Below are 23,330 nucleotides of genomic sequence, written 5' to 3' on the forward strand. Positions count from 1 at the left end.
GCTTAGCTCAGCCCCATCCTCCAGTGGGGCTTGTGGAGAGCACCAGCATCTCCCTGAGCCGCAGCTGGAGCCCCCACTCCCAGATTTATGGCCCCTGTCACACGTGTGCAGTCACATGAAGTTTTTCACATGAGCTCTGAGAGCCAGGAAGTTTTGTTGGATCTCCCTGAGTTACTGCCAGTCTTTCTGGGCAGGGTCCAGCTCTGGAGCAGCAACACACAGACAGAGCACAGGCATCTACACAGGGGTTCCCTCATGCTCCAAATTCACTTTACTCTGTGCATTTGCTAATTAGTGGTGCCCAGGAAAGAATGCCAGGTTTAACAGCTGGCCTGAGACAGAGCTACCTCAAAATCCATTCTTCCTATGAATCACTCAAAGGCTAAAAAGAAGAAAAAGGTAACACCTTTTTTTTTTTTCCCAATTTTTAAATATTAAAAAAGATCAAGAGTAAGTACTAATTTTGGGGGGAAAAGGGTGCTTTTTTAACAGCTATTCAGGAATTAACTACTCAGACCAACATGTGTTAGAAACATGTCTGCAGTAACACAGGATGGAAAGGAAACTTTCCTTTCTGAAACCAAACCTCCTGTGCATCTTGGGCAGTCCTTAAGCATATTTATAGGCAAAAAAAAAATGTAGCTGCAGGAACCAAAAGAGAAAGTACACAAAACAAACAGTTTGAGAAAGCAACTCTCAGGATAAAAGGAGTCAAGGTTCAGAAGAAATGAATAAGCTGCTGTAATTTTAAGTTTAAAACACAAACAAAGCGTATTAAAAAAAAAATGAAGTGCAAAAGCCTTCCAAGAGCTTACAGAAACTGTTTTCAATGAAAACTCTGACAGATATTTACATCCAGCATAGGAGTGCTTTGGTGGTGAGTGATACCTACTCGCCATAGGATGACATGTGACAGAGGAGAGCTGGCATGGCAGACGTGGATGGTGCTCCCCTTGACATGTGGGATGTGTTCTGATGTCAGCTAAATTTATGCCATATGCTACAAGGCACAGCGTAGTGTCTGCCTTTTTTGGAACACAAACAACTTGCTGACACTAAATGGAAAGTTCACTGCAGGATTTACATCATCCTTGACCTAATTGTGACAGCCTAGGACAGAACTACTCAGGCTGCTCCTCAGGACTCCAGATTTTTTGGGTGATGCGTGTATTTGTTGTCCAAACATATTACTCCATATTAGGAAAATTATCACTGTAACCATTTCAGGTGCTGGCACAAGTAACACCCCATTCTGCATTCTCGTAGGAAAAAAGCAGGTCTGCACAAATTAAAAACAAAACCCAAGAAGAGGCAGGGCCCCAAAGCAGGAGGAGTAACTGGGTAAATGTTGCCCACATATGTGTCTGACATGCAGATGTTTTTAAATGTCTCCACCCACAGCCAGATGGGCACAGCAGGAACACATTATATGAAAAAATGTTTTGGGAGTTATGCAGAGACTAGAAAAAAAACATCAGAAGTGTGAAAATCCTAGCAGTGAAGTTTTGACCTGTTCCCATTTAACACAACAGGCCCAGATATGTGGGTTGATAACAGAAGCAGGGCAGTAGCAAACTAAGACATGATCAAATGGTTTGACTGAGTTAAGCCTCAAGCCACCCCAAAATATCTTAGTAATTTTCCCAATAAACCTCTCCCTGCTCCACCACCTTTAGATTTCACCTCCTGTAAAGCCTCACACCTCCTATTCAGAGTGCAGCCTTGTCACCTCACAATTTTCTTTGATAGAGCTTATTTAGCTTGATTTGCTTGATGAGGGAAGTGCAAGGATCAGAACTGAAGCTGGAGAACAAGAATTCACCATCTTTGTAAATACAAATGCTGCCAAGGTGAGAGCTTGAGCAAGAGGCAGAATTAGTGATGCATCCACCTTAGCAGGAGCCAGAGCACAGACAAAAGTGATAACGGAGGGGAAGTTGAGTCAACTTCGAGACAATAAATTATCAAAACCAGCACCAGTGTCCTTTACAGAAAGTCTTTGGTGCTCCCAGGCCCAGAAGTGAAGATCCCCACACCGGCAGAGTGATGGGCTCATTTAGATGAGTTAGCTGTAAAAACACTTGCCAAGCAAGGTGCTGGTTGTGCCAATTACATGTCAGAACCCACCAGACAGATCTTGCAGCAACAATTGAGGAGAATCACGACTGTGCTGTCTCTCTTAAGAGCAGTTAACTAAATAACCATGTTTTTCTGGGAAAGATTAGGCGTCAATTTGTTTTCTTTTCCTGCTCAAACGGGAGTAGCACAAAGCTCTGTGTTGTTTTCTGAGAAAGACCCCACCTCCCACAGCCCCTTTCACAAGTAAGAAACCTTCCACTCTTCCCCCAAAACAGGAAAAGGTTATTTAAATGCATCTTCATTTAAAATAATTTAATCTACTGCATTTTTTTAATCTCAATAAAATTATACAACACTAAATTATCAAATATATACTTAAAAAAGCAAAAAAATTCAATTTGTGCAAAAATACCTCAGGAATACCCAATGACTTTCAGAAAATAAAGTTCAAACAATTAATTGTTTATGAGTATCAGCAATTAATTTTAAAAAATGAGTAAGTTACAGCACAAGACACATTCTAAATATGTTTGTTCCAGGCTTTTTTCCTGAAGATGTTACCTCACACTGAAAAATATTTTTGTGAAATTGGAAGAAATAATGAAGAAAATAAACATGGGAGACAGAGAAAAGAAATTGATTTTCCTCAACAGTGTAAGAGTTCCAGTTCCTGCTTTTGGAATGATTAATTTCTCCTCCACCACTTAATTTGTTCTACAAATTGATTATTTACATTTCCAAGCATTTTACATCATACATACACACAAATATTACAAAATGCTAAGAAGGAACATTGAACGCAGCCCTTTTAAATATACCTCCCAACTCTTTTTCACAAAATTGGATCCACTCTGGGCAAAGAGAATTTTATTCCATGTATGAGGGATGGAAGAAGGTGTTTGAAATTGCTGTGGGAGACACTGGTACCCCACAAGCCATTGAAAAGCCAAAGCTGCCTTAGATCCCGCCTGACACTCAGGCTGCAATGGGCAGAGGCAGCAAAGGCTGCTGTAAATTCACCTCCCAGAAAAGGCTGGGCAACCCTCCTGGGTAAAAGCCTTTTATTGGGGTGGGAAGCCTCACTAGGAACATGGCGCAAGAAATACATTATTTGGCCTCCAGTAAATACATTATTGTACCTCCAGAGTTTCTGGAGGAATATCCTATTTCCAATAGAGGGTAACAAACACTGCTGGACCCAGTGTGAAGCAGCATTGACAAATGGAGTCTCCCTGTGAGGAATCCCTGTGTTCCAGAGGCAGCAGATGCACCCTGTGTTGACACGACGGGCATCGGAACTGCAGCGTACACAGAAGCCACATAAAACCCACAGCAAGGCCCAGATCATATATTAGTGCTGCTATAATCCATGCACCAGTCTTCTGCCAAATGTGTCAAATTTTCCTCTATAATAGAGCTATTTTTCTCACTGGGCCATATCCTGCATTTTTGAGTCACACACATTTTAGACATTTAGCAGAGCAACAGCCACTTGCAGAGAAAGAAAACTAATTGTAATAACATGTCCATTCTCTATAAACTGCTCTGTTCATAAAACAGGTTTGCAATATTGCTTTGTAAGTGAGACATGGGAAAGGCTAGCAAGCCTCAAATATTGTAAGTCTCTGCTTTTACACTAACTGTATAAAGTCAATAGCATAACTAATAAATAATAAATGTATCTAGAAGTTTATATTGCCATTTAAAGATTCAAACAATCAGTTTATGCAGCCACAACACACAGTCACTCATCCATACAAGACAGACCTACATACTCGCTCCTGCCATTATGGTCTGGATCCCACAAAATGTCCCATTTTCTCCTTAACAGAGATTATATGAGACTCAGAAAATTAATAAAAATTAAATGGAAGGCTCTGCAATTTCATCATGTCCTCACAGATATACTAAATTTTGGAAAGGTATAGCTAAAATAACTAGGTTCATTAATTTTTACATGCATAAATAGAAAAGTGAATGAATTTTATGGACCTTTTGTCTAGATAGATAAATATCCATGGCTAAGACAGTCAGGAAGTTCTGTGTATTCCTTTTAAGCTATCTACAATCCATTCAACAGCACTTGCAGATACATCTAAATTGATAAATTGAATGAAAAACAATCCCAAAGCACCAACTGAAGGGCAAAGTGCCTCTCAACAAAGGCCCCATTTAGATTCACACTACAAACATACCTGGCAAATTCCACTGATGCACATGTCCAAGGACTCAGTGTTGCAACGGGTGCCATCCAGCACTTTTGGGGCAAGCTCCACAACCAGGTTCTTCCCCAGAGCCTGACATTTCAGGGCACAAGGTGCAGTAGGATCATTGTACACAGGGATCCACTCGTACAGGTGTCCCTGGTATTTGACATCGTTGTAGGCAGAACACTGCTGTGCTCTAAAGTCACCAACATCTGAAGGGCAGTCCTGAAAACAAACAAAACATATATTTTTCTTATAACTAGGGAATACTTTGTAATTGCAGTAAAGTTATCTGATGAATAACATAGAATCTCTTCAGGTAGGCTTGGTTCAAGAACTGATCTGCTTTGACAAATACACCACACTACAAAGTTTTACTGTGTGTATTGAAATAATTTATGTTGCTTAATCCATTTCTCGGAGTACAAGTACAGAATATCATGCATATTTCCAGCAATAACAACATAACTGATATGAGAGGATAATCACAAATGCTAATTTTTACAACACCAATTAGTACAGTTAAAGTCTGGTTCTATTGTAAGAATTGGTTTCTAAAGGAATCTATATATATCAAGTAACTACAATGTGATGTCTGATATTTCTCTTTTCAGTAGCTTTTCCCACTAAAGGATTTCTGAGGCCTCTATGCTCATTCATCTGTTCATATGCCAGAGTAATAAAAGAGGTATTACAGCTACATATAAATAAAAAAATAATTTTTGTCTAATTAATTGTTTGGTACTGCTTGAAAAAAGCACAAGGTATAGGGGAAAAGACCAGAACTTTCAGTGCTTAGTCCTTTATCAAATTACAAAGCACCTTCACCTCATGGAAGCAGTAAGACTTAAATTTTTGGAATAAAATAAACTTCAGATTGGTAACAACTGATCCTGTATTTCCAGTTCTAATGAGACAGTTCCCCACCTTCTCCCACAAAGTGCCTCAGCATACACAGCAGAAAGACCAAATACAAGAAATGCTTGAAATAAAATGTTCTAAAATATTTTTTTTTACATAAAGCATTGCACCCAAACAATGATGTTAGCATTAAACTATAGTGACAGGAATGGAGATGAATACTGATTGATTTGAAAATAACTTTGGTAAAGTACTGGCAAAGGAGTTACTGTGTCAAACAATTCCTCACTGCAGACTTCATCTGAAAGTATGTCCAGTGTCAAAGAGTCCATATGCCAGACTGAAAGGATATTCTTCCAAGAACTCCAACTGCACATATAAGCCAGATGTGGGGCTGATTTTAGTGAAGTTTTGTTTTCATTGGATGGAAGACTGAAAGATTGTGATGTGTCAGGCAAACTCATGGAACTTATTAGTAAGTATTAGTTAACAATACTGATCCCAAGCACAGCTTCAACCTTATCAGTGAGCTGAACCTTCCCTGAATAAAGCTGACAAAATAGCAAGTGCATGATACAGGACTGGAGAGTAAAATATACAGAAGAAAGCTTTGAATTTCAGTCCAATGCCCCCAACAGTATTGCACTCAGTCTGGGTTTTTTTTTTCACCTTGGCAAGCAGTAGCCTAGAACTGTCTCTGAATTGGTTGTAATCTACATAAAATACCTTTTAAAAATCAGTATTCAATCTACTGACCAACACATGGAGTTTTTGCAGCTGAGCACTGAGCAAGTTACTGAACTTTCCCAGCAAAACTTTTCAGCTCTGTCTAATGCTACACCTTACAGTGACAGTAATTTGGAATGATACTAACACGTTTTGTATTATTTTTAATCTGAGATAATGCTAGTTTGAGCTATATATTTTGAAACTATACAATGATGGAATAAGACACAGGGAGTATTTTACCTCTACAAAATCCCTCCAGTGAGAGCTTCTATGAACATCAAGTAAATACTGTGAGAGGCCACACATATTTGCTGCAGTGTCACTCCCCAGAAATTCCCCAAGTTTGCACTGGTGTAAATGAGAGCAGAATTTTGGCTCTGACTTATCTGTCACCTCTCATTTTCCACAATAGCAAGTCTAAAAAGCAGAGAGGACCTCAGAGTTCATATGGATCCCATATGGTTCCCTCCCACCAATGCAAACAGAGGAGCGAGTAAGGATCAAAAAACAAAAACTGGACGTTAGATTCAGGTAAAGTTAGAAGCAGTATTTGGGAGCAGAGTCACTCAGCCATGCACAGCTACATTTTCATCACAAAGAATTGAAGAGTGATCTGTGCAGCAGCAGAGTGATGGCCTTCAGCTGAGCTCTGACAGGCTGCTGTTACAGCCCATTATCAGCGGCTGTTGATGCCATGCCAAGACACAAACACCACAAAGTCAGCATGTCAAGCCCATGGTTACTACATGTTTCTCATTGATTCCACACAATGCAGCTCCTTCCTTCCACTCCCTCCTGGCTGCTTCAGAGCAAGTGAATCCTCATCTCCCTATTCTCTTTTGGCATCTTCAAAGAGCCCAAAGTGATTCTGGCAGCTCCATTCCCATGCCAGCTCCACCTGCTTTATGTTTGAGCTCTGTGCAAAAGCAGGAGCATAAAAGGAGCATCACAGAGGGGTACCAAAGAGCTGAAATTTTTATCATTTGCATTATATCAGAGTTTGGATGGCAACCAAGTCCAGATCCCAGTCTTCCAGGGAACAATAAATATTTGTGTGAAGAAAGGAGTTCAAAGAGAAACACTACTAAGCGCAGAATGAATGCAATCAAGACAACAAGAGGACTTGTAAACATCAGTTTAATTCCATTAGAGTGGTTTGGAAAAGTGAAAGGGGATTTAAAAAATAGTAAGGAAAAGGCAGGGCAAAGATGTGAATGCTAGGCAAGGGTAAACCGTGTTCAGGAAGTGGGCAAGGTCATAATATCAGACGATATGGGGGACCCAGCCCTCATCCTGTTTGTGTGTCTCTGGTTTTAATCTATTTCAGACATCACTTCATTTCACCATTCTCTCTTCCCTCTCAATATTTCACATTTTTTCTTACTTGTTAATTTTTTTGCTACTAATCTCAGGATTTCTGCAATTTCTTAATTTCAGCAATAGCTTTTCTATCACACTCAATCCCCTGAACCAGGCCAGGCCATTTTTAGGTTCATACACTGCATAAGGAGCTGAGGACATAGCTATGAGCTCTAGAACATGAAAATGTTGGCAGAAACAATCACACCCAGACCCTGCAGTGGAATGAAATGTATTTATGACATGACTTATGAACATAGTAGACAGATCTGAAAAAGATGCTTTAGACATGACTACCATGAAGATTAAAAACACACATACAATGTGTATATACATATTCCCTTTTTCTTTTTTTTGTGACACAATTAAAAACTACTGCATCCAAGAGCTAGCTTCTTATGAAATGTATCTTTGAGCTTTGGCAATGAGCACCCTCAGCCTTTGAAAACAAAGCTGACCTGGGAAATCTCTATCTTTGTAGGCAATGTTCATGTACAAAATATGAAGGTTGCATCAGACCCCGTGGCTCTTGCCAACAATTACTCTACTGAAAAAAGCACAAAAGAGAAGGCAAGAAAATTCCCAGTAAAAATGATGACACCAAAGAAAGTCTAGCCCTTTGTCTAGTTTTATTCTTTGAATCTCATTTTGTTGAAACCCAGCCAAAACTGATGAAGTCATTGTTTTGTTTTCTTTCTGAAATTAGCTTCAGGTTCCATGTTTTTCCTACACAATTTTCAGGCCACTTCTAAGCTGAATCAAGATACCTGAGCTGGAAACCACCCCAACCAAGGGAGCCTTATGGTGCATCAGCATTTTAAATATAAACTAAATAAATGAACAGATTAGAGAGAAACTATGTAACTCAGGGTGAAACATTATAGTCTAAAGTAGACACAGTACAGACAAGATTTTCTGAATGGCGTAAATTAAGTGGATGCTGGGACAGTTATAGATAAATGTGTTGAACAAGTGCAAGCATTATCTGCATATAATAAAAGTTTACAGTGGAATTAAACATGGGGCTACCTTTTACAAAGTAGTGTTTTTTCTGACTGCAGAAGAATCACTCTGGCAAAAATATAAGAGACTTTTTGGCACACAAGAATGTGAAATTTATGGGGAAATGGCCCAAATAACTTGTTCTGTGAATAGGACCCTAAAGGATTAACTTAAACACTTCCACATAGTGCACATCATAGCATTAGAATGTAACACTATATACAGAAACTGAAACTTAAAAAAGGGGTGCAAGAAAGACTGAAAATCTCATTGAACAACATACAATGGATAGTTTATTTCTCTAAAGTCTCTACATGGAAGGCTGAAAGCACACATGCCATTTTAGGAAATCATGCACCTGGCATCTCAGTTATGATAGAAAGATAAGCAGGCTATACATACACCTTAATCTTAGCAATTATTTTGTTGTTAAGACCTTGAATTAATTTTTTGATTGAAATATCACTAATATTATTCTGGAACTATGCTTGAGTTCAATGAACTTACTACTATTCCATTACAAATCCACATGAAACCAATTTTCTGGTAAAATGATTCTTGTTCTTTTCATTAGAATGACACACATATTAAGTTGGGCTTCATTTGCACTCCCCAATATAGATGCTAGTGGTGTAATGTATCATGTAGCAAAATTACATTTGCAGACAGCTTTACACTGTGTATTTATACCGAGTGTCTCATGTGGTTACCAGTAATACCTATTAATATGGAAAGAAGCTAGTATAAACTCTTAATTTTCAAACTACAGTTTCACTCCTAAAGTGAGAAGCCTTGATTAGCAATAATGCTTTTGGGAAAATTATATCATTTGAAACTAAACTGGCCTAGTAGTCTCAGATTTACATTAGGTGCAAGGTCCTGTTTCAAGGTTAACTCAGATCTAACATGGGGTTTGAATTCAGGCGTGCCAATTTCAGAGATCAACTGTATTAACAGTGGAAATCTCATTAAATATATTTTTCTCAGGAGTTCTTCATTATCTAACCCATAATCTAGGAAAAACCATTCCTGAGAAATTCTGACTGTATCTGAACTGAAATGGGAACCTGATCCCTTTCAGACATGCCCCAAAAGCAGAACTGTAAAGGCAGTTTCCTGTCTGGAAATTAACATTCGAATCATCATAAATTCAAACAGATTCACATGCAAGGCGCCTGCCACTTATCGCTTTAAAGTAAGTCCTAGAGTTAAAAAACAGGCTCCAGTGACTTCAGATAAATTCTCTGGGAGTTCAGAGAGGATATGAGAATCACCTTAATTTTCTCTATGATGAAGCATAAAGCGCCGCCACTTCCATTAGATTTCTACTGCATAAATCTTAAAATGAACAGTGTCCACAGCTTTACTAAAATACAACAGATAACCTAAGAAATAGACCTGAGCATGAGAGCAATAAACATGCCCAAACTGACCTCACCACCCTCCCTGGGCAGTTCCCCAGGCCTGGTGGTGAGGGACAAGGGGCACTGGGGTGACCTCCCTGTGCTCCTGCAGGAGGCTGCAGTGCAGGGCATCCAGCACTCAGAGGTGTTTCTGTGTACACTGCACACAAACAGACATTTGGATTGGCAGTGGATAAGTATAATTTTGTTCATTGCTTACATCCTGACCAGCTGCAAGTTACCGAGTTATCACACAGATTTTAAATATCAGGGTATTTTTGCAGGGAGCATTTTTATGTATGAGCTCGTGCACCAAGCTGCTGGGCCTCTTCTTCTGAAAGGGCACGGGGCAGGGTTTGTCTCCAGAATCTGATTTCTGCGTGCACTGGGACTGGTTCTTTTATCACTTCCACTTGCTTCTGCCAGCAGGAACTTCGGCTCCTGTGGTGGGAAATCCATCCAGCACTGAGCAGTGGAGTGCAGAGCTACTCAAGGTGTGAGCAAGCCTTGTCCTCAAGGAGGGCAGGAGCCAACTGGCACAGCAGACTCTGTAGGTGTGGCAAGCTGAAAAGCAGCAAATGGGCAGTTCTCCTAGGAGATGCACTGATTCAATATTTACTGGGCAACCTCCAGTGTCAGGCCTCTTAAGGAGAACGTGTCCCACTCCACAGCTGCTGGCAACAATTATGGGATTGGCAATGACTGAGCACCACTTGAGCTTACACACCTTTGGGCACAATTCAACACAAAGGAAATTCAGGCCTCACCTTTTAGTATTATTATTAATTATTTATCTGCCTGCTGTCTTTCCTGGAATAGCACATGTGGCTGTCACACTGTACTGTGAGACAAGCCAAGCAAGGGTGAGTGCAGACCATAACCCACCCTGCATGACTGTGTTTGCACACACCTTGTGCAGACCTGTGCTACCACAAAGTCCTGCTGAGCTGCTCCCCTGAAGGGCAGCAGTTGTTTAAACAGCACAAAGGACAACTGCAAGTCAGTGGAACACGAGTCATGAGGTTTGCTGTACGTGAATGGTTTTCATAAAACGCGTCCATAAAAATGAAATGTGGTTGCATCACAGCAACAGCAACTGCATGGTCAAACCTCCAGCTCCACACTCACTCATGGGCATTGTCTGTGCCAGTGCACCTAAATGTGCATATTCTTGCACACAGACATATAAAGATCTGGGTTTAGGCAAACAGAGGGAATATAAGGAGTAATTATCCTATTTAAGATCTGAAAGGGACCAGGCACTCTTTGTTCACATGAGGAGAGTCACCACATCACTAATGATCACAAATGATCCCAAGCTCAGTTTAATGCTTCATCTACAAGACAGCACCCCCAGGAAAATCACTTGCTAGTTAAAGACAAGAATTGATCTTTTAATCCTCCAAAATGTGTAACTCTCCTAATAAGTGATATAAAACATTCTGAATCACAATTGGCACTATAATTTCAAAAGGAAAATGTCCGTTTGGGAAGTCTAAATTTGAGACCTCATGGTGTCATGCAGACTGAAATGTTTAAAAATTGTAATAATGATGGAAAGAAAATTATGCACCATAAGGTTTTAAATGAGAAGCAGCATTTCTTAAACTTTAACACATTTTTTTGAATGAGTAAAACAGGATTAAAGGCCAGACTCACATTACTACTGCAGGTTTTGTATCGAATATTCCGACCTTCACAGTTCCTAAAAAAAAAAAGAGTAAAAATGGTTACACTGTATAATAGCAAAACACAACCTTGCCTGTTTTACAGCTAGTTATTCTCGAAAATTAGGCTTTTATTGCTACTGCCCTACCATAATCTGGACTCAAAATATAAGGTTTAAATACAGAGGGGATCTGGGTATTCAGCTTTACACTGCTGTCTGTCCTCAGCAAAGAACGTGTGACTTTACCTATAAGCCCCATTTACTGCAAACCTTATGAAAACCACATTTATTTTGTGGAAAAGACATCTCTAAGCCTGCTCTATGCTGATTGCAACCAAGTTATTTCTAACAAACGTGATGTGACCTAGAGGAGAAGATCAGAATATCTGATTCATAATTTTAAATTAAACAGAATTTTCATGGACTGCATGCAAATGTGCCCAAAGCTTGTGAATCCTGACATCCAGGCAATTCAGACCCTCAGTCTGTTGTTAGTAGCTGAAATAAAAGGCATGTAATAGAGTCATGGTTATTTATTGTGGTCTCATAAATCTGGGGAGGTTGGGTTTCACACTCTTTTTTAAAGATACACTCTGCCAAAATTCTCACTACCAAACCAGCACTTTTGCACGGTGTAAGATATTCTTCTATGTTATAAATGGCAATATCAAAATTTTGAAAGAACTTAAAACATATTTCAAATGACTGGATAAATGACTGTTCCTGATTTCCTGATTTCTCTAAAATCAGGAACAGTGTTTTGGAATAATTCCTTCATACCAAAAAGATGTGCCTTACATTAAAGAATCTGGGAACATATAAATGATAATTTGCCTATCTTTGATTAAATTTTCTTCTTCTTGCATGAAAATAACTTTTTTTTTTTAATAATGTCTGAGAGAGACTGAAAAATAGACTGAAAAGGAAAAAAAATGGATGCTTGAAGAAAGAGCTCAACTCAGCTGAAGGTACAACTGTTAAAGCTCAAGGTATTTCAAGTCTCAGATTTCCAATCTTTTGCAAGACTTAATGCATCACAACATGCAAATTAAAAATGTTTATGATACACACAAATGTGAAAACTTTGTTTCACAGTTGTACATTTCCCGGACATTGCTAAAAAAATCAAACATAGAAAAAACCTTTTAAACTATGCATTTGTCAAGGTATGGAAAACACATGTTTTTCACAGGGGAACACATTAAAAATATTAATAAAACCACAGTGGAATTTATACTGCTACAATTTATTGAGCTTGTTTCACAGTCCCTAACACATTGGTAGAGTATCAAGGCTTCTTGCTGGAGCTATTACTTTTCTCCAAGATCTTTGTAGCAATTTTTTACTACAAGAAACAGGCAGTGCTTTAATCAATCACCTTTAGCTCTGTATTTCATACAGTTTGCCCTTAAGTAGCACATCACACACCAAGCCTCCTTTAAGAAAAAGTGACTTCCTGGCTGATGCTGCATTCAACTAAATAAAAAAATGTAAACAAAATCATCAGTTTTAAAAATGTTTAAGAATAATTCAAGTGAAACAGTCAATTATGGATGCCAGCACAGATGCCTCAAAGCTGGCTGGGATCTTTTCTTGCCTGACTACAGGCCTAGTGCATTACTCCTAGTTTAAGGATTGTACCAAAAAGTCCTACATTAGTCCAGTTTTACCACTGGGGTAAAAGGCTTCCACTGCCTCTGTTCTTCTCTTCAAGTCACACTAAGGCTTGTACATGAAAGCATGCAGCTACCAGGAACTGCCAGGGAGCAGGCAGGGAAGAACCAGAGAATCAATTTGGTTGGAAAAGGTCTCTGGGATCATTGAGCCCAGCGTGTGACCCAACGCCACTTTGTCACTTTGGGCCATGGCACTGAGTGTCCTTAAACACTTCCAGGGACAGTGACTGCACTGCCTTCCTGGAGGGCCCATTCCAGTGCCTAACCACCTTTCTGAGAAGAAATTCCTGCTAACATCTGACCTGAATCTCCCTTGGTGCAATTTGAGACTATGGCCTGCTGCCCTTCCTTCCCTAACAGAGCAGCATTTGACAGATCCATTTGAGCAGCACATTATGGCAAATCATGTCCAAGTGCAGGCTAAGTTGTACACAGGTAACTCACCTTTTTATCTGATTACAGTGAAAGGGACTCCCCTCTCTATCTGACCATACCAAATAAATAATTCCTGCCATTCCACAATTACATCTCATAACACATTAAAGGTCAGAGTTAAAGCCTAAGTTATTATTTGTCTATTACAAACATGTATAAAGGCAGTATTTTATAACACTTGATCTATCTTACACAGCACTTAGTACCAGAAACAGAAGCAACCAGAAGAGGATTGGAAATATGCCAGAGCTGCCGAAGAGCCCCCACACACCAGCATGTGGCTCACCTGCCGTTTAAGCATCTCCTCAGAGAGTAGGAGGCTCCCCCTCCACAGGTCCGTGAGCAATCACTCCAGGCCCCCCAGGCATCCCAGGAATCATCCTTATCTTCATCTGAGCGGGTGGTTCTGGAGTTCTGAAGGAAAAGAAAAGAAGATGGAAAGGAGGAAAAAAAAAAATGTTTTGAGTATGTTTTACTCCTTGGCATTAAAAGTACCAATTATGTTATTTTGCTGCTTATTTACCATATTTCAAATTTACTACTTTAATGCATAATAATTATATGGGGGAAAAGCAGAGCCTTTGAAGATCCTGTGTAGATGATGTGTTGTCTCCTGCCAAAGCTCTGCTGTGCCCAAACATGCTGCAGTTCCCAACTCCTCTATGCCCAATTTGCTGTGTAGGAACCAAACAGTCTCAAGCACACAAAAAGGCATCATGTTCAAACACATGATGGGCCTGTTACAATGGAACTAAGATTTTTAGAATCCTATATTACACCCAGTTTAAGATTAAAACACTAATTTCTCAAACCATCACAGTGACAGTTTGCACGTAAAAATACCACTAACATAAAGTAATGGCTTTTGGCATCATTATGAAAGTCAGATTGCGCATAAGAGTGAGGCAGTGAGTAATTTTTCTTAGGTGGGAGAGAATATTGACCAATATTTACTCTGCCCCAAAAGAATCACCACTGAGAGAACATGACAATTTAATTCAAGCTTTAAGAAAACAACTATTTCCAGCCAAATTTTTATTCTCATTGACTTCAATGCTCAACTTGTAAAAAAAAAAAAAAAAAGGCAAATTGCTTATTAGAGGAAAAGCATCTCTATTTGAACACTGAATTGCAGAGTTTGGTCGAAAATCAGTGGCTTTTTAACTTTCTTGCTCTTAAAAATTTACAAATTTTACAATTGTTTACCGTAAAGCTTTAAAAGCACTCTTTGGCCAATCTACCCTTCCAAAAACGATAGAGCCCAGCTCTGCCAAGATCCCTGAGGAATTTTCACACTGATGTTGGGTTTTCTTTATATCAGAAGCCAAGTCTGAAATGTCTGGGACTGAAAATGGAACCAACTGCCTTCAGTCTTGACCAAAAAAGCTCAGCACTTCCCAACAAGTCACTCGGCACACGAAAATAAATCAAGATGAACAAGAAGGTCACTTCTTTCAAATTTATAGGTGCAAAATTAGTTTGTTCTCTGCAAGCCCAAAGCAAATGATTGGGTTTTAGCATGTTGAGGAATGGCTAAACTTGTGATATTAAAAAAGCAACACATGCCACTCTTTTTTAGAATTGCTAGTTTCTTTTGATATAGCAGTGGCAATGCCTAAAATAATCCTAACTTCATCATTGTATTAAAACCAGCCACATGATATTAACAGACAGAATGTCATCCAAAGCTCTAAACAAAGTCCAGTTGTTCACTTCCCAAACTGCTTTGATAAAAGCCATTGTTCTGAACTGTATCTAATTAAAAAGCTGTAAATACTATGGCGATCAAAGCAGAACTTTATGCCAACAAAGCCTTCTTTAGAATCATTGACTAATTCAGTGCCCACAGTGTTGATTTAAGCTCCAGCTAGTTCAAGCTATTTGTCCCATGGGAAAGAGTTAAAAGCAGCTTGCCCTGACTTAGTAATTTACTACCAAAATAATATTGATTTACTAGCTGTCTGGTTTCATAAACTCTACACATTACATTTGTCTTCACCATGGTACTAAATTGAAGTAAAATAAAGAAAAGATCACCAACATCATGATTTACACCAACAAAGCCTTGGAAACTCATTTAGGAATTAAACTGAGAACTAATTGCAATTGGACACGGAAGGATATTATTGTACGTCAGGACTGCATTCCCAGCTTGCTTGACTTCAGTTTTTCATGTCTTTATTGTCTTCAGTCATAATTCTAACATGGTTCAGCAGTGAAGAATTGAACCATATTAGAATAGTTTTGCCTTGAGTGCCTTAATTTTGCAACAGACAAAGCACAACACGTATATTTTCCATGTTCATTGTGGAAGTGTTTGTGTACCAGCACAAACCTAAAAGTGTGCATGGACATGCACATGCGCACCCATGATGTTACATGATCATGCCACAAGTGCTGTAGTGAATCCAGACAAAATAACTTAAACCAGCTATAAACACAACCTAGATTGTTTGGTGCTCTTTACCTAGAGCTGGATGGGAAAACACATCACTGGAAGAGTTGTGAACACAGGATTAGACGCAAACATTCAGTCAGAACAACAGCTAAGAACCTTTACAAAGTTTCTGCAGAAATCCAGTGTATATGATAAAGGTAGACTCAAAATATTTCATCCCAATCTAACTCACTTCGAAAGCAAAAAAGTCACACCACTAAACATGAACCTGGATAATGATTACTTGAATCAGGGGGTAAGGGAAAATAAACCTTTGAGTTTTAGAAGCACTTGGTGACAAAGACAGAGCCTCCAAGACTGATATGACAATTTGCCAAGGCTTCCTCGAGGTCTGAGGGCCAGTGATGTGCAATCTGAGCTCTGTGCTGACAACGTGACAGAGACAGTGCTGCCCACAGAGAATTTTACTGGAGTGTGGCACTGGCAGATTTGAACAGAGGGGAAAGTGTGAGTGCCAGTTTCCCCTTCTTCTGTCCAGGGCTCTCTTTTTGTTTCTGTCACATATGGGCACACACTGTATCTCCTTGTTCTGCAAATAATTGGTGTGCGTGAGTTCTCAGGCCATGCTCCCCTTGCAACCTACAACCCAAAGTAACCCAGAACAAGGGCACTGAGGTAAAATAAATGAAATCCAGATGTTAACAGGGCTGATCACTGCTCCAAAACAAGGGGATTTTTACTGTCACTTGTAGCACCCAGTAAATAACAACAGCTACGTTGACACACACATCACAGAAATCAAACACAGCGCTTTCAGATGAAGAAAAAAAAGATTATTTGGCCAAACTTTTGTTTGGCTGTTATGCAGGATGACATAATTGTCTTGAATTTGGTCATGCAGACTTCAAAGGAGAAGTGGTGCCAGAGAACCAAGGTCAGTTTATGCTGTTTTATTATTATTCAGACAACTATTACATAAGGCTTGGATATGTAAATGTTTAGCATTCAGTGTAACAAAGATTCAGCTTCCCAACAGAAATGCCCTGATACCTTAAATGTTTGTTTTTGCAGAGTTTTTAGCATACAATTTTTCTCTGTCAGGTTCTAGAAGAGATTCAGAGCAACCTTTGGTCAGCAGATGTAGCAGTGGTACACAGAGCACCCCTGGGGCTGGATGGATACACAGAAATTCAAACAGGTTAAAGTGATGTGGCCCAGAAAGTAAGTCTTTGCCAATTCAAGTAAGGCCTTAGAGATGGAGGAATATTTACCAGCACACCTGCAATTATGCCAATGTCACTGCAGCTCTCTGGGTGGCTGTGCTTTTGTTTTTCTCACAGCTGCTTACTAAACTGATTTGTATTAATTCACTAAGGCTTGCTGAATTCTAAAAAAAAACCACCAAAAGGAGTTACACTGCCACAGTTATAGCATATTGCTATTTAATAACGCATTTCTTATAATTAAATGCAGAATTTGGGTTCTTCAGATCAAACTCATCCAAGGGAAGGAACCTGTTGAAGAGTATAAACACCACTTCTGTACCACTGAGGGCCTAAATTAAGCAATACCCAAAGCTCAGTGCTGGCCCTTCTCCCAGGAGTGAATTTCATCCTTGATGGTGTTTTGAAAGGAGATGAAGCATTTTCTTTTCATTGCTTCTTCCCACTCTCACAACCCATCAATATCATTAACACTGTCCTGACTTTCTGAGTGCTCCACAGCACGAGGTGATTTTGCTCTTCACTAATCTTCATGTGCAGCACTGCTCTGTGCCATTTGCTTCTCCTCATACCTGCAGCAGCTCCAAAGAGAGGTAGCACAAGGAGTTATGGCACTGAAGGGAGCACACCGTGCCTGAGCAGCCCTGTGATGCATTTCCCAGATTGCTGTTTCCAGACACCACACTTGGTGGGAGAGGTATCAAATTGCAGTGATGACTGTACCCGTGAGCAGGAAAGAACGAGCATTTACCTGCAATAATCACTGCATGTGCTATTCACCCTCAGAACTGGATCCTTCACTTTAACTCTGGCTGTTATGTCTAGAGCTTTGAAACAAGCTACACTAGAAATCTCTTTCTCTGCTAAGGTCACATACTAAAATAATTTACACCTCTGTTTTGTATTCTAAGTGAGGTTCAGAATGCAGATTACAGATCTGGGAAAAACCATTTCACTTGTGGCAGTGACTAAATAGAACAGTAAAAACATATTTCCAGACAAATAAGAATTATTAATAAAAGATCTTGCCTTGCCTGGTTTTAGCTTAAAAACTCCTCTTGTTTCCTTACAACAGGTTTCAAGACATTTCCTGGTATAATTCTATGGTTGCTGAGTGCATTATATATTACCTAATTGTGCACTGTATATGTCATTGAGTTTAATAAATATTTTACTTCTATGTACCAAAGTAAATTATGTATTACTTGGTATGTTAAAAAGAACCTATCTGGAATTTTTAAATCCTGGAGAAAAAACAATGCATCATTATTTCAAATTGATAAAAAACACCTGGGAGTAAATGCAGCTATTTTAAGCAGATGTTTAGAATTTAGTTTTTAAATTGTTAACATTGTTAACATTTAAATTGTTACATTACCTGTTCCTTGCACTTGGCCTCAGCCCTGCAAACTCACTGCAAAATGGAACCTGTGCCCCATAATAACCAGAGCATTTCAGAAACACAAGCTGGTAAAGCTCAGCAACAAGGTGAATCACCAGCAAGGAATCAGCCAAAAGGCAAGTGATGGACTTATTGAGCTGCAAGAAAAAACACATCTGGGGGCTCAGATGGACTTTAGACCTCTCAGTGCTGAATTCTGCAACTTATTTTCATTCTACAGAAGTTCTGAATAAATTAAAATTTTGGAGAATAAAGCATGCACAAGTGTCACACACAGGAAATATTTACAGCATAATTCATTTTCATACTAAACTGAAGGCGAATCTCAGCGTGGTTTTCAGAGCTATACTGCATCCAGATTTTTTCCGTTGTCAGAGTGTTGCAAAATTTCACATTGACAGCGCAGGCCTGCTCTGCAGGAGTTGTCAGGACAGAGCTGGAGGTTTTGGCAGGTGGAGCAGGGATACTTGAGGCTTTTGGCATCCAGGAAGGGATGAAATGTTGCTCGGCTGTTTGGCACCTATGAGCTAGTTGAGGCTTTTGGCACTGAAAGGAGTCTGTATCCCCTCCTTCCTTCTTTGTGAGCAGTAACAGGGAACACGGAATTTGTGGGCATGGAGAAGAAGCTGTGGATCCCTCCCTAACCAGCCCAAGCAGAAAGCAACTGCACTATAATACCTGAGACCTACAGCCCTTTCTGCTGCTAAGGACAGCACCTACATGTTCCTGCCAAAAGGAATCAGTATTGAAGTACTTAAAGCATAATTAAAATTGCCATTTTTCAATTTCTGAGTTAATTACATTGTTCAGATGGGTTTACAAAAACTCCAAGTTCCAAACTCCAAATAGAATTACACTAATTCTATTTTACTCTATTTTATTGACAGATTTGGTGACCTACATCAGAGTCCCTTTCATCCTATTGCTGACTTGACAAGAGAAGCACTTGCCTCTGGCCTCTCTGAACAACAGCAAACTGGTTTATTTTCTTGGATGATATTCCATAAATTACTATTTTGACAGAAAACATCTAGAAAAGAGAGAAACCCTTTTAAAAACCCTGGTAAGCACATCCTGCAAATACTGGAGCATTACATCATTGGCAATGCAGCTGAAAATCTAGACTTAGTCGCCCAGGCTTACACTCCTGCTTGCCCAACTAGAGCCATGTAAACCCTGGATCCGCTTATCTGCAGTGGTAAATATTGTCCCAGCATTAGAACATAGAGAAGATACTCTCCTGAGGACAGGGAGGAAGGCTATTCACTGCCCTTGGTGATAGTCAGGGAGGCAGACCAAGTCTCTAATCAGCTTTTAGGTCAAACCATCCAGGACAGCTGCCCAGGATGAAAAATATGAAAAACTTATCCCTGAGTTTCCAGTATTTGTCTTTCAAGATGAAACAGTTCATGTGACTTCATAGATAGAAATGTATAAATCTGAACTCTCAATACAGATTCATTCCTCTGAATCTGCCCCATCTGAAAGGGAAAATACACTGAAAGATGTTCAGCATCACTCAAATTCCCTCCTTTTCTAAGTGATCTGGAGAATTGGAACTTGAAGATTTGCATGTGCAGCTGGCAAACAGCTCCAAAGTCACAGACCCTGGAGAGCACACAGAGGTTCTGAAAGGAAACATAACCAATAAAACAATATAAATTGCAGCACACTCTGCCCACTTTCTCAGTAGCCAGCCTGAGGCAAACACTTGGCAGAGCTTGGAAGAGAGATAAAGGTAGAACTTTAAAATGGGCAAAAAAAGACAGAATGGAATGCTTTATAATGTTTGTTAGAAACATTATATTCTTTTTTTAAAAATCATTGATTATATTAACATTCCCCAGGAAGAACTTAGAAGTTATATCCTAGAATGCAAAAAAAAAATAAAATTATACATTATCATCAATTAGAAAACATTCTCCACAATATGGTATTTAAATACTCGGCCCTTGCATGTAGTTGTGCAAAGAAAACTTGGCACAGACACAATGAGAGCTTTTAAAGGTTATGCATTATGTCCAATTTACAGATGAAAATCTGACCTCAGGAAGAAGGATGAAGTGCTTTGTGAGAGTAGCACAGCTGAGAATTTTATCTCAGTGCCCAAAGGCACATTTTCATGCACCTCGTAGAGCTCTTCCACCTCCTGTTTTGCAACTCTAAACATTGCCCTTTCCAGTATGGGTATGTACAGCAGGTACAAAGTGTGAGGGGGAAGACAATCTTCAAGACATCCGGATATGTTAATTATCTCTGGGCCTACTTAAAAATTTGCATCAACACCAGTCCATGTATTTCCTGGAGTTCATAAAACAGTAATAATGCATGAAAGCTTTACTGAATGCATATTCAAAATTTGCACCTGGATCCAGTGGGTTTTTCCACCTTCACACAGCACAGCACATGTTCCCCATCCAGCACAAACAGTGTGACAGGTCAGCCAGAGTCCAACATGCACAATGCCTCAGGTGCATAATAGAAAAAGAGATTCCAATTTCTGGGATTTATATCTGGCATTATTTTTTTGAATTAACTTATTAAATGTATTTGCAAACATCCAAACAAAGGTCCTTTTAAATGCTTTACCATACAATTTTTAAAACAGGTCTCACTTCAGTGCATTCAGTGGAAAAATAAGAGTAACACAGATGAAAATGTGGGCATTATGTCTGTGAAAGGAGAGGACCATCAGCTTTCAAAGACCACACAGGGGCACACTGGTCCCACTGTCAAATATGCAAAATCTTTCCTGTTGAGGCTTATTTTTCAGGGGTTTTTTTCCCATATTCTGATGCCATATGAAATTACAATCCTACTTCTGTGATTACAGATTTCCAATAATCTTAAATAATGTTTTCCATGTAAAAAAACAGTGCAAACAAAAAGAAACCCTGTGCATTTATCCTGAGGGTCAGGCAGCTATCACAGACCCATCTCCTTCTGAAAAAATTTCTGTGCTGGTTTAGAACTCCTCACATCCTTTTGATGTGCTCATTTGATGGAGACCCACTTGGCAGTATTTGAGGAAGCCATTCCAGGCTAAGGAGAGCTATGGCAGGAATGCTGTCAGTGACTGAACCTCCAGACTAAAATCAGTCAGGCACCAAACTTGGAGTTCACTGTAGGGGGAAAGTGACAGGGCAGAGCATGGGGGGGCTGTTTCTTAATCTACAGGTGAGCTCCAAGAGCTACAACCACCGCCAAAATCTCTCCTGCTGATTTGTGGTGGCCCCGGTGGCCTTTGCCCAGATTGCCACAGCAGAATGAAGAATGGGAAAGGCTGCTCTGCTCCCTTGAATGCTCACACAACCCAAGTGCACTCCCACCCCACAACAGACTGACATAATGGCTTGCCCACACAACCCTATTAATTATTGTATTGTGCTGAACTTGTTAAAGGGATGATTTTTTCCAAGACTGTTGTGCACAAAACTTATAGGCAGGTTATGGAAAAGTAAGTCAAGAGCGAGTGTGGGCATTTAAAATTACATATTGTGCATGCTATTTCCCTAACAGTTTATAACATCATAAACAAGCTTTATTCCATCACAGTGACACATGAGGTATTTGACTTAAAGCAATACCCTAAAAACCATCACTTAAAAATACACAAGTCAATGACACTTATCTACAGTACCTTCGTACACATGCTTTTGAAAGAAAAGTTATGTTTTCACTATTTGGTTACAACTTTTTTTTTGTTGTTTTCGTTTTTTTAGGAAAATGTTTAGAGAATTCACAATGAAAAAACCCACAGAAACCAATGCTTTTTCTCAGAAAAAAATTACTGCACCTCTAACTTTTAAAAGAGCCCCAATACATACATTTTAAAAATTTGTTTAAAATAATTTTCCTAACTTGAGACACTGTCTGCCAAGTTCCTGCTAGAAGCAAAATTTTATGGCTAACTGCCAAGCCTATGAAAAAAAGGAGTTTATAGGGGAAATACTGACAGAAGAATAAACTGCAGCAAGAGCAGCCAGTGTAGGAAAATCTTTCTTGTGCATTTTGTCTATCCATAATTTGCAATATTCATAACCCCGGATTATTGGGATATTCCTGCCTGCCTCAATTTCATACCAGGATTATCTATAGTGCCAGACCAATAATTTGATTATAGGTATTTATACCCTATCACTGAGACAAGGCATCCAAACTCCTCATCTGTGAACAAGTAATTCCACTCGTGTCTCCTGCCTCACCCTGCTATTTAATACTACATGTAGCACTTTTAATGGTAATATTTCTATAAACATAATGCAAAACAGATCACAGACCATGAGCAGATACAGCAGGCAACAGAACAAATGTCAAAAGGAAAAATATTAAATCCATATTGTTAGATGACAGCAATTATACAAATCCTAATTTCTATTTCTATAAATGGAGACAAATTCATAAATTTTGAATTTCAAAGGAATTATTTTATGTTAATGTATTTTTTACTCCTGATTTTAAGGTAAATATCACTTTTTGAAGAGCCATTTTAAATTAATATACTGAAGGAGAAGATTTACTAAGCCTATAACTGAAAAGCAGTCTGACTGAAATTCTGCCCAAAGTAACTCTAAAACTTGTCAGCCTGATCATGGTGCCTCTTTACTGTGGCATAAATCAAATTTAGCCAGATGAGTTTTCTTCTCAGAGAAAGCAGTTCTTGCCCCTTTAACCATAAGCTGATCTTTGGTTGATATTAAGCAATGGCATAAATGATCCAAAATCAAAATTTCAGTGTTTCTTTTATTATTCATTTTAACTTAGGAAAAAATTTAATTTTAAAGTTTGCTCAGTTCCACTGGCTCCATCGGATTTCCTGCCCTTGAAGAACAGTTTCATTTATTGTTTGGAAGGGGTTACTTACACAGGGCAGCCTGTCCTGAAGAT

At 39.2% G+C, this 23,330-nt stretch overlaps 1 protein-coding gene across 1 annotated transcript in view; it reads right to left on the reverse strand.

Annotated features, from left to right (window-relative positions):
* ADAMTSL3 (ADAMTS like 3) overlaps nt 1-23,330 on the reverse strand; it is a 165,463-nt gene that overhangs the window by 79,910 nt on the left and 62,223 nt on the right. The window contains exons 3-5 of the mRNA XM_054272627.1: nt 13,707-13,834; nt 11,300-11,345; nt 4,275-4,511 (exon numbers count right to left, since the gene is read on the reverse strand). Coding sequence (XP_054128602.1) covers nt 4,275-4,511; nt 11,300-11,345; nt 13,707-13,834 — 411 coding nt within the window. The remainder of the gene's footprint in view (nt 1-4,274; nt 4,512-11,299; nt 11,346-13,706; nt 13,835-23,330) is intronic.

Source organism: Melozone crissalis, unplaced genomic scaffold (assembly GCF_028551555.1).
Source record: "Melozone crissalis strain CALT ecotype California unplaced genomic scaffold, PUWL_Pcris_2 ptg000014l_1, whole genome shotgun sequence".
Taxonomy (NCBI): domain Eukaryota; kingdom Metazoa; phylum Chordata; class Aves; order Passeriformes; family Passerellidae; genus Melozone; species Melozone crissalis.